This window comes from Phyllostomus hastatus, unplaced genomic scaffold (assembly GCF_019186645.2).
Source record: "Phyllostomus hastatus isolate PE091 unplaced genomic scaffold, TTU_PhHast_1.1 phas_scaffold_55, whole genome shotgun sequence".
Lineage (NCBI taxonomy): Eukaryota > Metazoa > Chordata > Mammalia > Chiroptera > Phyllostomidae > Phyllostomus > Phyllostomus hastatus.
The window spans coordinates 5,325,633-5,337,645 of NW_025334035.1; the positions used below are offsets into that span (position 1 = coordinate 5,325,633).

The window sequence follows — 12,013 nt, forward strand, 5'->3', positions numbered from 1 at the left end:
CCACTTCCCAGAGATTCTCCCCCCGGAGGAGGCCACGGTCACCAATGTCCCCGCCCACTTCCTGCCCACTTGTTTTCTGGTTGTTGTCTGTCTGTCATTTTCCCTTTTTTAAAGATCTTTCTGTTCATCAGACAAAGAGCCTTGTCCGATGGTAAAACCTGGACAGGTTTAGCTTGCTCCAGCACCATCTGCCTTTAATTAATAGAGATTGCTCCCAGATTCCAGCATTGGGCCATCTATCAGTTTCATTTCTGGCATTACTGTGAATTTTTTTTCATTGTCTTTATAGCTATTTTGGAACAAAACAAGGAGGGGCTACATGGGTGACTGCCAAGTAGATGCCATTTTGAAGGAGTCAGAGCTGCGTTTAAGGCTATGGTTTGTCTATCTCGAAGCGGTCTCTGTAGCTTCATGTGCGTTCGATAAAAGAAGAAAGTACAGGAATACTTTCTGCATCCATGGCCCACGTGTCCAGTGACCTCAGTTCTCTGGCATACAGCCAAAACAAGAGCCCCCACGCAGCCAGGGAGCTGCCACCGTGTCCTCATTCCGGAGGTTGTTCACTTCACCCGGAGGGAGCGTTCTGGTCTCTCGTTCCGAGCCCGTGTGCTCGGAACGAGAGTCCGTCTTGCACGGACAGGCTGGGCCCACCTGTTGTCCTCGCTCACAACTACACGGGAAGCAGTGCATCTGAAGAGAGTGGGGGGCATTTTACGACGACAAGCACACTGACCTGACAAGAATGTGTGGCTGACCGAAAGGAAAGACATAGGACCCCCCACTCACCACCCCCCCAGCAAAATTACAATCACAAATGTTCAGAGGCTGGCACCATTTTGTATAGGGGCAGCCAGCTTATGTTCCTCTTTGTGAGCACCCCCAGTTTCTTCTGTGTGCTCACTCACCTATCTGGGCCTTTTCTCTGCCAAGCGGGGTGCTCTGTGCAAGTCATGGGTGCAGAGGCCCCGTCCCCTCCTCCCACAGCTATGGTTGATTCAGACTGTGGCTTCGGACATTGGCTGCACAGTAGACTCAGTTACCTGGGGGACTTTAAAAACTTGGACACTTGGGCTCCCCATGTAATGCCTTGGGGGTGAGACTCAGGTGTCGCTTGGCTGTTTTACAGCTTCTGGGTAATTCCTCTGAATAGTCCATGCTAGGAACCAGGGGGTTAGGAGTACAGACTCTGCCGCCTGACCGCCTCATGCATAGAATGGAGCCGATGGGCAGGGTGGAGCCTCACTGCATGCCTCATTGGCGCCATGTGAGTGGCTGCCATTACTGAGGTGCAGACTGGGCCTTCATGGGGACCGCTGTGATTTGTCAGGCAGGGTCTGGAGCTTGAGCTAATTAGGCAGTGATGGATGCCACACACCCTAGTACGGCTTCTCTCTCAGGTGGATGGCATTTGGCTCTGAAAGAAGACCCGCAGATGTTATTGGGAGGGAGAGTGAGGAGTGAGAAGGGGGAGGTGGAGGGGAGCAGGAGGGGCAGGTAGGTTGTCACAGGACTTGGTCACCTTCCCTTCTGCTCCGTAGAGCAGAGCTCCTGTGGGGTGGGCACTCAGAACATTTCTGACTTCTAGTTTCCTACTTGTCTTGCAGAGGGGCTCGGTCCCTCCCTCGTGGGGTTGCCGTGAGGCTCCAGTGGTGGTGGGTTCAGGGCTGCGGGGGAGCAGTGTGGCTCGACCCAGCAGAGGAGCAGGGTGGACGTGATTTCCTCTTGACCAGAATGCAACTTCTGACGTGGGCCAATGACTATCATATAAAATAATAAATGAGTGACAAGTGTGGATTTGAGGCTGTCCCTGTAATAACGTCACCGGCACCACTGGCATTCCATCGCGCTTCCCCAAGTGGAGGGAGCGGGGTGGGCTTCCAGCCGGTGCACTTGGGACCACAAGGACTTTCGCACACCTTCGGCTTTGCCGCAGCAGTGCCTCTGCTGTGAGCATCATCTGTCCCTGAGCTGGCAGAGATGTGGCTGTGAGTGGCTGCTCCAGACAGTGAAGTGTAGTGTGATGACAGTGGTCCCTAGGTTGCCATCCCCTCTCAGCTCGACCTCTCGGACTTGGCCGTGGTAGAATGCAGGCTGCTCTCCCTGGGTGACCCAGCCCCTGCATTCCAAGAGGCTCTTCCTCCAGTACCAACCAGCCAACCGACCAGCAGTCCAGCTGGCAGGTGGGACTGGCTCTGTAGCCTCCGGTGCTCCTGGGCAGGGCATCCTGGGGTGGGGGCTGGGGCCAAGGACTGGGACCACAGCAGAGCAGGCAGTGGGGCTGCTTTTTTCTCAGTTCCTGAGACTGGTTCCTAGCTGGGTGCCCCAGGAAGCTGGCTGAGGAGGCACAAGGAACCATGGGCTATGACTCCCAGGGCACTGGGATGCAGCTGTTGTGATTTAAATTGTGGCACCACTCAGTGTATCTCAGGACTCTGAAGGAGGCAGCAACCTCCCACAAGGTCAGAGATTGACCTTGGGGTGATCTCTGACTATTCCCTGCAGACCTCAGCCATGGGTCGGGGGCCAGGTGTGGGGGAGCGGGTGGCACTGAGAAGCCCAAGTTCATCCTCTGGCTTTGTCCTGTGCTCCCACGCAAATCAATCCTTCCCCCTAACTTGGCCTTGGTTTTCCTCTCTGCAAAATTAGGGGCTGGTGGCTACTCCTGGCCGGGCACTTGCACGGGTGTGTGTGTGTGTGTGTGTGTTCCCATCACCTTTTTGTCCCCTTTCCCCACCCTTACTGGGACATATGCCCCACCCACCTCCACCGCCCTGTGCTGTCATGGTGCTGAGAACAGGCTGGGCTCTCCACGGCCCCAGGCCAGCCTGTCTGGTCCCCGCCAGCAGTCCAGGAGTTGCTGGAACACAGGGTACCCCTCATCCTGAGCTCTGAGCCCAACACCCTACTCACTGAGGGCAGTCTGCTAGTGTTTTCGGGGACACAGCATGACGGAACCAAGAATGCAGTGATTTTGATATCTTAGACCTGGGTTGGAGGCCCAGTCTCGGTGCCAGCTGTTAGGGATGCATTGGGCAGGTGACCTCAGTTTTTGTAGTTTTGCAGTTTTTGATCTGCAGAGTGGGAATAACACCCCCACATCAAAGAGTGGTTGTGAGGACTGAATGAGATCTAGCATGGCCAGTAGTGGTGCAAGGCAGGATGGAATGATTAATTGGGCATCATGTCTGCTGGACAGGGAAGGAATTAGACCACCTCATCTGAAGAGCCGAAAGAGCTAGCAGGGAGAGGGCGTGATGGGCTGGGCTCAGAGGTGTGTATTTGGTGGGCTGCTGCAAGCCACCCCCAAGAGAAGCAGGCCCCAGGGCCCTCCGTACCCTGCCTGGCTTGCACTTGGACTGTGGGAAGCCCCCAGTGATGCTGGGCGGACACAGGCCGGGCAGCCCACTCTCGGCTGTAGGGCCCATTGGAAGGGAACTCTTCCTCGGGGGGCATTTTATTTGCACACTCCAGTAGAGTGGACACCAAAGGGGTTTTCTAATACTTCATGGGCTGCTAATTTCTTCCATGACCTTTTTTGTTAGGGCTGACCCCAGCCAGAGGCTTCATGCCATGAAAGCCAGCGCCTGACACAGACCCGGGGCGCAGGGCGACAATGAGGCCTCTATCGGCTTTAATCAGGCTCCAGTCGTGTCTTAAGAACGGGGGAATTTGTGTGGCGCTCAGAAGCCCTGGGTGGCACGAAATGGGGGCCCTCAGAGTCCCTGAGGGAGGCCAAGGGGGCTGCGGGCAGCAGCTAAAGGATTCCTTAGACGGGGTGGGGGGGGCGGGCAATTCAGGCGAGGGTCTTTGTCCCAAGTGCCTCTTTAGAAGCCAGGCCTGCCCTGAATGGCTGCCCGCCCGGCCTGGCCTGTGGGTATCACAGGCCTCTGGGTATGTGGGGAAGTGGCCCCCTTCCACCGCCAGCCTATTCAGCGCCCACCTAATTAGGTTTTGTCTGTGCTCCCCTCCCCTGCAGACTGTGATTCCTACTGCAAGGCCTCCAAAGGGAAGCTGAAGATTAACATGAAAAAGTACTGCAAGAAGGACTATGGTGAGTGCGGGTCTGGGGAGTGGGGCGGGGCCCGGACCCGCAAGGCGCTGGAGCTGGGCTGCAAGTGGCCCTGCGTGGGAGTGAGTGATGAGGTCCCTGTGTCTGACCAGGACTGAGCTGGACAGATCGCATGCCCAGGAGTTTCTCATCTCCTCCACCTTGGTTCTTGGAGGCAAGGGGCCCGAGGGGCCACAGGGTGTGAAGGCAGGTTTGTCCCCAGCCCTGCAGGGCGGCCCCTGGCCCCAAGGGCTGCTTGGGGCTTGGACTCCCCTCTGGCCTCCTGTGCCTCACACATGCTATGGCCATCCAACCTGAGCCTCTGTTGCACAGAGTCTGGTCCATGGTGTGTTTAAAATGCAGACTCCTGAAGCCACCCTGTTCTGGGGCTTAACTCGAGCAGGGGCCGAGGCAGGTTGGAGAGCCTGCATGTTAGCAGCTCACTGGTAATTCAGATGCACCAAAGGGGGATCTCCTCGGGTCTCTTCTGGCCGGGAGTTGTGGGGTGGCAGCCCTGGGAGCCACCTGCAGAGATTCCCTGTCACCTGAGCCCTCAGGCTCCCTGAACTGAGAAGGGAGTGTCCTGTCCCCTACTCTCATCACGCACTGCTCTCCCTGACCCTGGGGACAACAAGCCTCCTGCACCCTTTCTCTGCTGAGTTCCCCTTTCCTGCCCCCAGAAACACTTGCTGAGAATGCCCTGGTGCCTGCCCCGTCCAGTGGGAGGTGGAGTCGCTTTGTGGTTTCTGGTCCCTGAGAGTGTTCTCACTAGGCAGACCCCTTTGATCCTGTGGGTGGGGAGCCTGTAGGAGGAAGGGTAGCCTATCGACCCCCCACACAGCTGTGTGCAAAGAGCTGAGTGGGCTCTTCAGAGCAGGACAAGCCAACGGAGGTCCTGGGGGAGTCACTGAGCCGCCCAGTGGCAGAAATGCCCTGTGTAGAGACTGGGGCATCCGTGTGTCAGCCGAGGCCCTGGTTGACCAGCCAGGAGGCAGGCCGAGGGTCCCGGGTTCTGGCACTCTCCTCTGTGGGGCCCTCTTCCTGACCCCACGGCCTGGCGGATGGGGGCTGGCGCCGGTCCTCTTCTGGCTCCTCACCGCTCACTCTGCCCACCTCTTCACTCCAGCTGGATGTTGCCAGGTCTCGCCTGTCCCATCTCCAGGGGCCCCTGAGGTGGATTCCCCATGAAGGTCTCTGTGACCCCACCAATTCCAGCATCACCCAGCCTCATCTGGGAAAGGGAGTGGAGGGGCCTCTTCTTTTTGCCCAGTTTCCCAGGTCTGCCCTGGCTATGCTCCTCTGGTGGGACCTGGGGCAGGTCCGGTTGTGTATTTGAGCCTGCATGTCCGTGTCTATGACACAGATGTGATGACCTGCTGCATGTGCGTGGGAACCACGCAGCATGAGGCCCAGGGTCTGACAGGCTCCCCGTGGAGAGTGACCTCCACTCGTCCACAGGAAGCTGGGGGGGAGGGCAGGTGGGAGGAAGAAACAGAGCTGGAGCAAGTGAGGTGAGAAGGAAGGCCCCCCATGAAGAGGTCTCCTCACCCAGGTCCTGTGCTCCACTCCTCCTGACCCAAGGGGGTCTGGCAGCCTGGCCCCGTGAGGGTCCTAACTAGGCCAGCTGTTTGAACTACACCTAAGGATTTTTTTCTTTACTAAGGACAATGGTTAGGACCTTTCGGCAGAGTGAAATGAATGATGAGGCCCAAAGGAACCCAAAGGAATTTTGAGAACTTCTAAAGCTTTCTCATTTTATGTGTGTGTGCAGACGGACGTGCACGCACCCCCCCCCCCACACACACACACACATACACTCCGACACCCTGGGGCGACCAGCTGATCGCAGTGATCCGGCACTCGCCACCCCGGTTTTCCGTGTCAGTTCAGGAGTGGCTGAGTCACGTACCCCCTGTTCAGACCCCCTGGGCTTCCACAGCAAGTTCCTAAAAGCCCCTCAAAGTGTCTGTCCCCCAGTGCAGTGCAGAAACGTCCAGCTCCCTCTGGTAGACAAACCCTGATTTTGAAAACAAACTTTGAAGTGGTTTCAAGAGAAAGGGCGCTCTGTCTTTGAGCCAGGGTGACAGCCGCACGGAGAAGCCCCGGTTGTTTCGGGTGAAGCTGGTGTGTGCCCACGCTGCAGAGCCTCGTCTGCCCAGCCCCGGGCGTGCAGGTGTGCCGGGGGCCCGGAGGTCAGCTCCTGTGGGACTTGGACTCAGGCGAGAGAGCCTGGGGGTCTGCCCATCCCCGCTGGCCCTGGCCTAGCTGTTGGGGGCGAGCGCAGGCTGTCCACACAGGCCCAGAGAGCCCAGAGCCGAGGAGAAGAGCCCCCGGGCCTCTCGCCATGCCTCCCCCCCTCCGCCCCTCCCCCAGCCCAGAACACAGGCAGGAAGGAAGAACCGGTGGCCTGCTTGGGCAAGGGTTGCTTTAATCTTAGTCTTGAAGCATCTGTGGAGAGAGGCGGAAGAAAGAGCTGAGCGGTCTTTCTGCAAGATGTTGACCTCCTGCCCCCATTCTGTTTTTTGAGTGGAAAAAAAAAAGGAAAATTTGGACTTTTATTTAAAAGTTACCAAAGTGGATCCCGTTTTCCACCTTGTTCTGTCTGACTCAGCCTTGTTTTGCTCTTTTCTGACTTCCTGTCCACCATGGAATTCTCCCCACCCCATCCTGATATTTCTGGGGACGCTTGGTCCCTCAGGGCTCTCCTGGCCTCCTCACCCCCAGCTGACAGGCCCTGCTCTGTGTCCACGGACCCAGAGGGACCATCAGGCCCTCCTGAGCCCTGTCCCTGCTGGGGGCTGCCCTGGGCACCAAGGCCCTTCTCCTGCTGGTGGGAGTTGGTGGGGCGCAGTCTGGGCACCATCTGACTCCTGCTCCTGGACTCAGCCCTTGTCTTTTCCCCACTCCTGACACACTGTGGGTCATCAGAATGAAGCAGGTGTCCAAGGAGGCGGGCCTCAGTTCCTCATGCCACAGGTGGGACCCTGGCCCAGCCTTTTTACTCCTTCCACAGGTCCTTCCCTGGGTCCCCCTCCTCCCCACATTGCATTTAGCCCAGGGCCCTGCCTGCCCAAGGCCAGGAGGGGCAAGGAGCAGCTCTGCACAGCCCCTTCTCCAGACTTCGCTGAGGCTACTACTGTTCCTGCCCCCACAGCCACGGCCGGCGCACTTGCCCCGCTGTCCACATTTCCACTGCCAGGCAAGACGTGGGGAGCAGCACGTGTAGCAGAGAAGCAGGGTGCCCCTCCAGGGGCCCCCGAGGTGGAGGTCTGCTATTGCATCCCCACTTTCATGTCCTGCTGACCATGTCCCCCAGCCCATTGCCCCACAGCCAGGACTGGCACTGCCCCTCCTATTCCCCAAAAACACTGTGTGATCTGGTCCTCAGGGCTGTCACTGATAACTCTTGGGGTCGCCTAAAAGTTGGGCAGCATCCCCACCCATCTCAGGATCTAGGCCTGTGTGTTGGGCAGGAGGCAGGACAAAGAAATATCAGGAAGGGGATTATCCCAGGGGCTTCTGGGGACCGTGGCTCACCAGAGCCTGGCAGGGCAGTGGGAGGCCTCCTGCAGGGGCTCGCTGATGAGGCAGTGGGGGGTGCCTATAGGCACAGTGCGGGGCCAGCTCAGCAGCCTCTGCAGGCCTGGCTCTGGGACTGGGGTTCATGTCTTGGCTCAGGCCAAAGATTCTTGTGGGGAATCTCCCTATGTACTGACCCCCAAAAGAAGTGTAAGCAGGGGTGTCCCTCCCATACCGAGAGCCGACCTGGCTCAGCCCAGGGAAGATGAGCAGGAAGAGGATGAGGAGGGTGCTGGCCTGGGGGTTGGTGAGCAGGCGAAGCCGGCCAGAGCAGGCTGGGCAAGGAGGGCCGGGAGGAGGGAGGTCGGAGGGCTGGTAATCTCTGCTCTCTGACTGACAGCCCGGTGGGAAGCCAATTAGGAAACACATTTCCTTCACTGAGAGCCAGGGCACTTGGATGTTCCAGGAGCTGCTAATTGGAACCTCGGGTTTGCCACCCCTGCTGGGTGAGGAGCAGGCCCTTCTCCGAGGCCAGTTCATGAGCCTTGACATTGCGCTGTGGTGGAGCGTGGATGGGGGGGTCTCTGTGACCTGGGCCATGGCCAGCGGACGAAAGGCTGGGGGAAGCAGGGGAATGAGGAGGGCCCGGGGATTGGCCTGCCCTGCGTTCTGTCGGACGTGTTGCCAGCGAGAGAGGGCCCAGCCTGGGTAGGAGCAGGGTGGGCACCAACCAAGGCAAGAAGGCATTGAGGTGGGGAGGGCATTGGGGCCCAGCCCCACTGCGCTGCTCACATTTGTCCGGAGAGACCCCATGACAGGGAAGAGGGCCGTCCCATCTCTGCCTGGAGGGAAAGGGGCGCTGGCCCAAGAATGCGGACGCGCAGACTCCTCATTTGTTCTGTGACTTGGACAGGGGGCCTTGCCATCCTGGGCCTTAGGGTTCTCATCTCTCACATGGAGGTGTGACCAAGGGGACCTGCAGTCCTTGCAGATGAGACAGGTCATGGTTTGTTTCACGATGCCGGGTGCCGAGGGCAGGGGTCCACAGTGACACCTTCATCACTGCCCATCTCTCCTGGGGCCACCTCAGTCCTCTGTTGCCCTCTAGGGGAATCAGCTCACCTTGCAAATGCCTGACACGGCACCCTGAGAAAGCTGAGCGTGGGACAGTTTTCCACAAAAATGGGCAAGACAGTTTTTATTACTTTCAAGTGTTTTAGCAGTTCCTGCCAAGTTCATCAGGAAACCCAGCCTTGGGCAGGCCCTTTCTCTGTGTGAGTGCTCCGAGTGAGCATGCTTGTGTGACAGTGTGCATGTGTGTGCCTGTGCTCACCACCAAGTCTGCAAGCAAGCCACTGCTGCTCCGATGCATGTTCCCTCTTCAGGAGTCGTCTGCCTGCAGCTCGTGGCCTGGGAGCCAGGCTCCAGAACCTCTGCTACAGAGTCAAGGTGATGAGGGTGACAGATGACACTCAGTTCCCAAGCACCTGTGGTGTGAGGATGCTGGGCTGGGCCTAACCAAGGCCTGGTCACCTCGGCCGGTGTGGGAAATACCCCTTGTAGCCTCCCCACTGGCATGGTGGGAAGGGGACAAGAGAGCCTGACTTGCCCGCTCCCCTGACCTTCCACTGTGATACCCTCACGCCCCTGCACCTATCCTAGATGGATGCATACCATCTAGGCCCTCCTGCCCCTGTCCCCGGCCCTGCCTCTCAGCCTCCTGACTTTCTCTTTTCCCATCTCCCTTCCCTGCTCCTCACTCCATCTTGTCCCTGTGCACCTTTGGAGGTGCCCCGTCTGGTCCTCGCTCACCTCCTCGTGTTTGCCCAGCCTCCCCTCATCTCACACAGCCGCTGTGCACAGGCAGCCCTGAGTGCACACACAGGCACAGCGGTGCACGCCACAGCAGTCCTGCTCGCTCACACACTCGTCCCCGCCCCCAGTCCTTCCCTCCTTGTAAACTCAGTTGGGTGCCCACTCTGCGCCCATCCTCTTCTGGGGACTAAGCTCACTGGTGCGGAAGGGGCACGGGCTTAGCCCCCACGGTGCTTACAGTCTTGGAGGGGTACAGACACACAGATGAGAACACAGAAGGCGGGACCCCAGCATGTGGCTGGAGTCCAGCCAGAGGTGGATATAAGCAGGACATAGACTGTCCTCTGAATAGGGTGGGAGGGAGGGCTTCCTGGAGGAGGGAACCCCAGTAGCCAGTGCTCACTGGGCAAAGCAGGGCTCCCAAGCTGAGGGAGCAAGGTCTCTAAGCACAGAAGTAAAAACGGGCTGGGGGAATGGGAGAAGAGGGGGGTGGGGCACTGGGTGCAAGGGTGGGGCCGGGGAGAGGTGAGTGTGGGCCTGGCAGACACATCCACGTTCATGTCCAGAGAGCCGTGGGACCCACCGAGAGCTGGTTCAGCTGAGGGGCTCCTGCCCGCTCCCCCAGGTGCTGCCGCCTGCTTCTTCCCTCTCCGAGACTCAGAAAGGGGGAAGACAGACAGACAGCTCGCATTCTGAAAGGTGAGATCATCTCACTTTTGCCAGTTCTTGGAAAAATTATTCGTTCCCAGAAATGTTTATTAGTCACCCCTTTTGTTGAAAGACATTTTGGCACCACCAGATGGAAAAATCAGAATGCCTTTCACAGGATGATTTGTCTCAAGTATTCCTCCTGAGATCCCACAAGGGCTGATTCGGAGGATCCGGCTCGGAGGGGAAGACGTTCTGTGGGGAGAGCCGGGTTCGTGAGGCTGTGCGTGCTCATGTGCGCCGTCTCGGCCTGTGGTGGGGCGGCCGGGGGCCTGCGAGGAAGTCCAGTTTGTAGCCGCACACCCCTCTGTGCCCAGGTGCCTCCCGGGGCGTGGAAGCCCAAGAGAAGGGCTTCGCCAGGCCAGGGACTGTCCCTGCCCGAACTCCCTGGACTGGGCACCTCACGCCTTTGTTGTCATCTGCACTGAATCCTCGGAAGCACCTGTGAGACAGGAATTTGTTTCTGTCAATGGGGTGTCAAGGCTCAACAGGATGAAACAACGTGCCCAAGATCAGGAACCCCAAGGCCAAGGTCTTTCTCCTCCCTGGTGCCAGGGCCCTGAGCCTTTGGCAGCACAGAGTGGGCACAGGGGGCCCTGAGGAGGCTCCAGAACCGGGTTCCTCACAGGGCCCTTGATACTCAGCTCTGGATGAGCCTCAGAGGGGAGGCCACAGAGACATCTTCACTGGGGTCACTGTGCTGTTCAGGTGCCATCAAGGTGGCGAGGCTGTGGGAGATGAGGAGCCGAGGTGAGGGGTTTCATAGCTGGGATGTCACTGGTAGTGGCTGAGGTGGGCTTATCGCAGTCATTCTGGTGAGGGGCACGGCTTTGGGGTGGGGGGGGTCATGGGGAGAACCAGCAGGGAGGACGGGGGCCCAAGTGGAGGTGGGTGTGAAGGGGCTGGTGTGGGTGACCGCAGAGCGCCGTGGAGCTGTCGTGGGTGAGCGGTGATGCTGGTGGGAGGGGCAGACATTCCCGGCCCTCGGTCAGCTGCTCCCGCTGGGAATCTGAGGGTCAGGAGAGCCCCCACCCCCGCAGAGACGCTTTCCTCAACTAGCCCCCGGCTCATGTGGCCTCTCAGCAAATGATGGCCTCTCCTCCTCTATACACCCCTTCCCCTGCCTTTTCTTGACCTTGGGGTCAGTAGCTATTCCGATCAAGACCAGTCCCTTCAAGTGCAGGGAACCAGGTGGTTTCCAACCACGGAAGTCCTGGAGACCAGAGTTCCTGTGTCTGTAGTGTGCTACGACCTCGGGGCTTGGGCATGAGTATACTCTTAGAGGAGCACCCTGAGGGCTGACCCCCAAACGGGAGGGCTGCTTGGGGAGCCAGGCAGCTGGCAGGACCCTGGCTGAGGCTGGGGGAGGCCAGCCCCTGACCCACAGCCTTGCCCGGAGCCCTAGGGAGCAGGACTCGGACTGGCCAGCAGCACATGTCAGGGCGTTTCAGAGGCTTGCTGACCCTTTCCTGGGGGGGTCACTGGCCCCCTGGGGTCCTCTTATTTCCCCACCAGATGTGACCTCCCCTCTCCGGGAGTACCAGCCCCATATGGAGGCCAGATGTGGAGCTGGGTCCGCATGAGTCAGCCTAGGGTCTCGGAATGCGGGTGACCAGGTTGGGCAGGGAGGGCTGGGGGGGCCCCAGGGACAGCTCAACATAAAAGCCCACAGGACACTGCATCGACGGGCCTCCTGCCGTGGGCAGGTGGGGTGCCTGCAGTCCTTCCCAGCACGGGGACCCCCATCCCCACAGACGGGGAAGGCCTCCCGCCTCTGCCCCCACAGCGGGCTCAAGGGCAGGGGCCCTGGTGAGTCCTGTCCCGAGGGCCTGGCAGCTTGCAGCCCTCATCTGTCCTCCTCGGGGGCTTCCTCCGGTCCCTGTTCCTCGCACTGTTTTTCCCTCCTCCGAACATCCTGTTTTT

The 12,013-nt window shown here is 59.1% G+C and overlaps 1 protein-coding gene across 4 annotated transcripts in view; it reads left to right on the forward strand.

Annotated features, from left to right (window-relative positions):
• Window positions 1-12,013, forward strand: part of NTN1 (netrin 1) — a 196,406-nt gene that overhangs the window by 172,293 nt on the left and 12,100 nt on the right. For all 4 annotated transcript variants that reach the window (XM_045824392.1, XM_045824391.1, XM_045824393.1 and 1 more), the window contains exon 6: window positions 3,977-4,051. In XM_045824392.1, coding sequence (XP_045680348.1) covers window positions 3,977-4,051 — 75 coding nt within the window. The remainder of the gene's footprint in view (window positions 1-3,976; window positions 4,052-12,013) is intronic.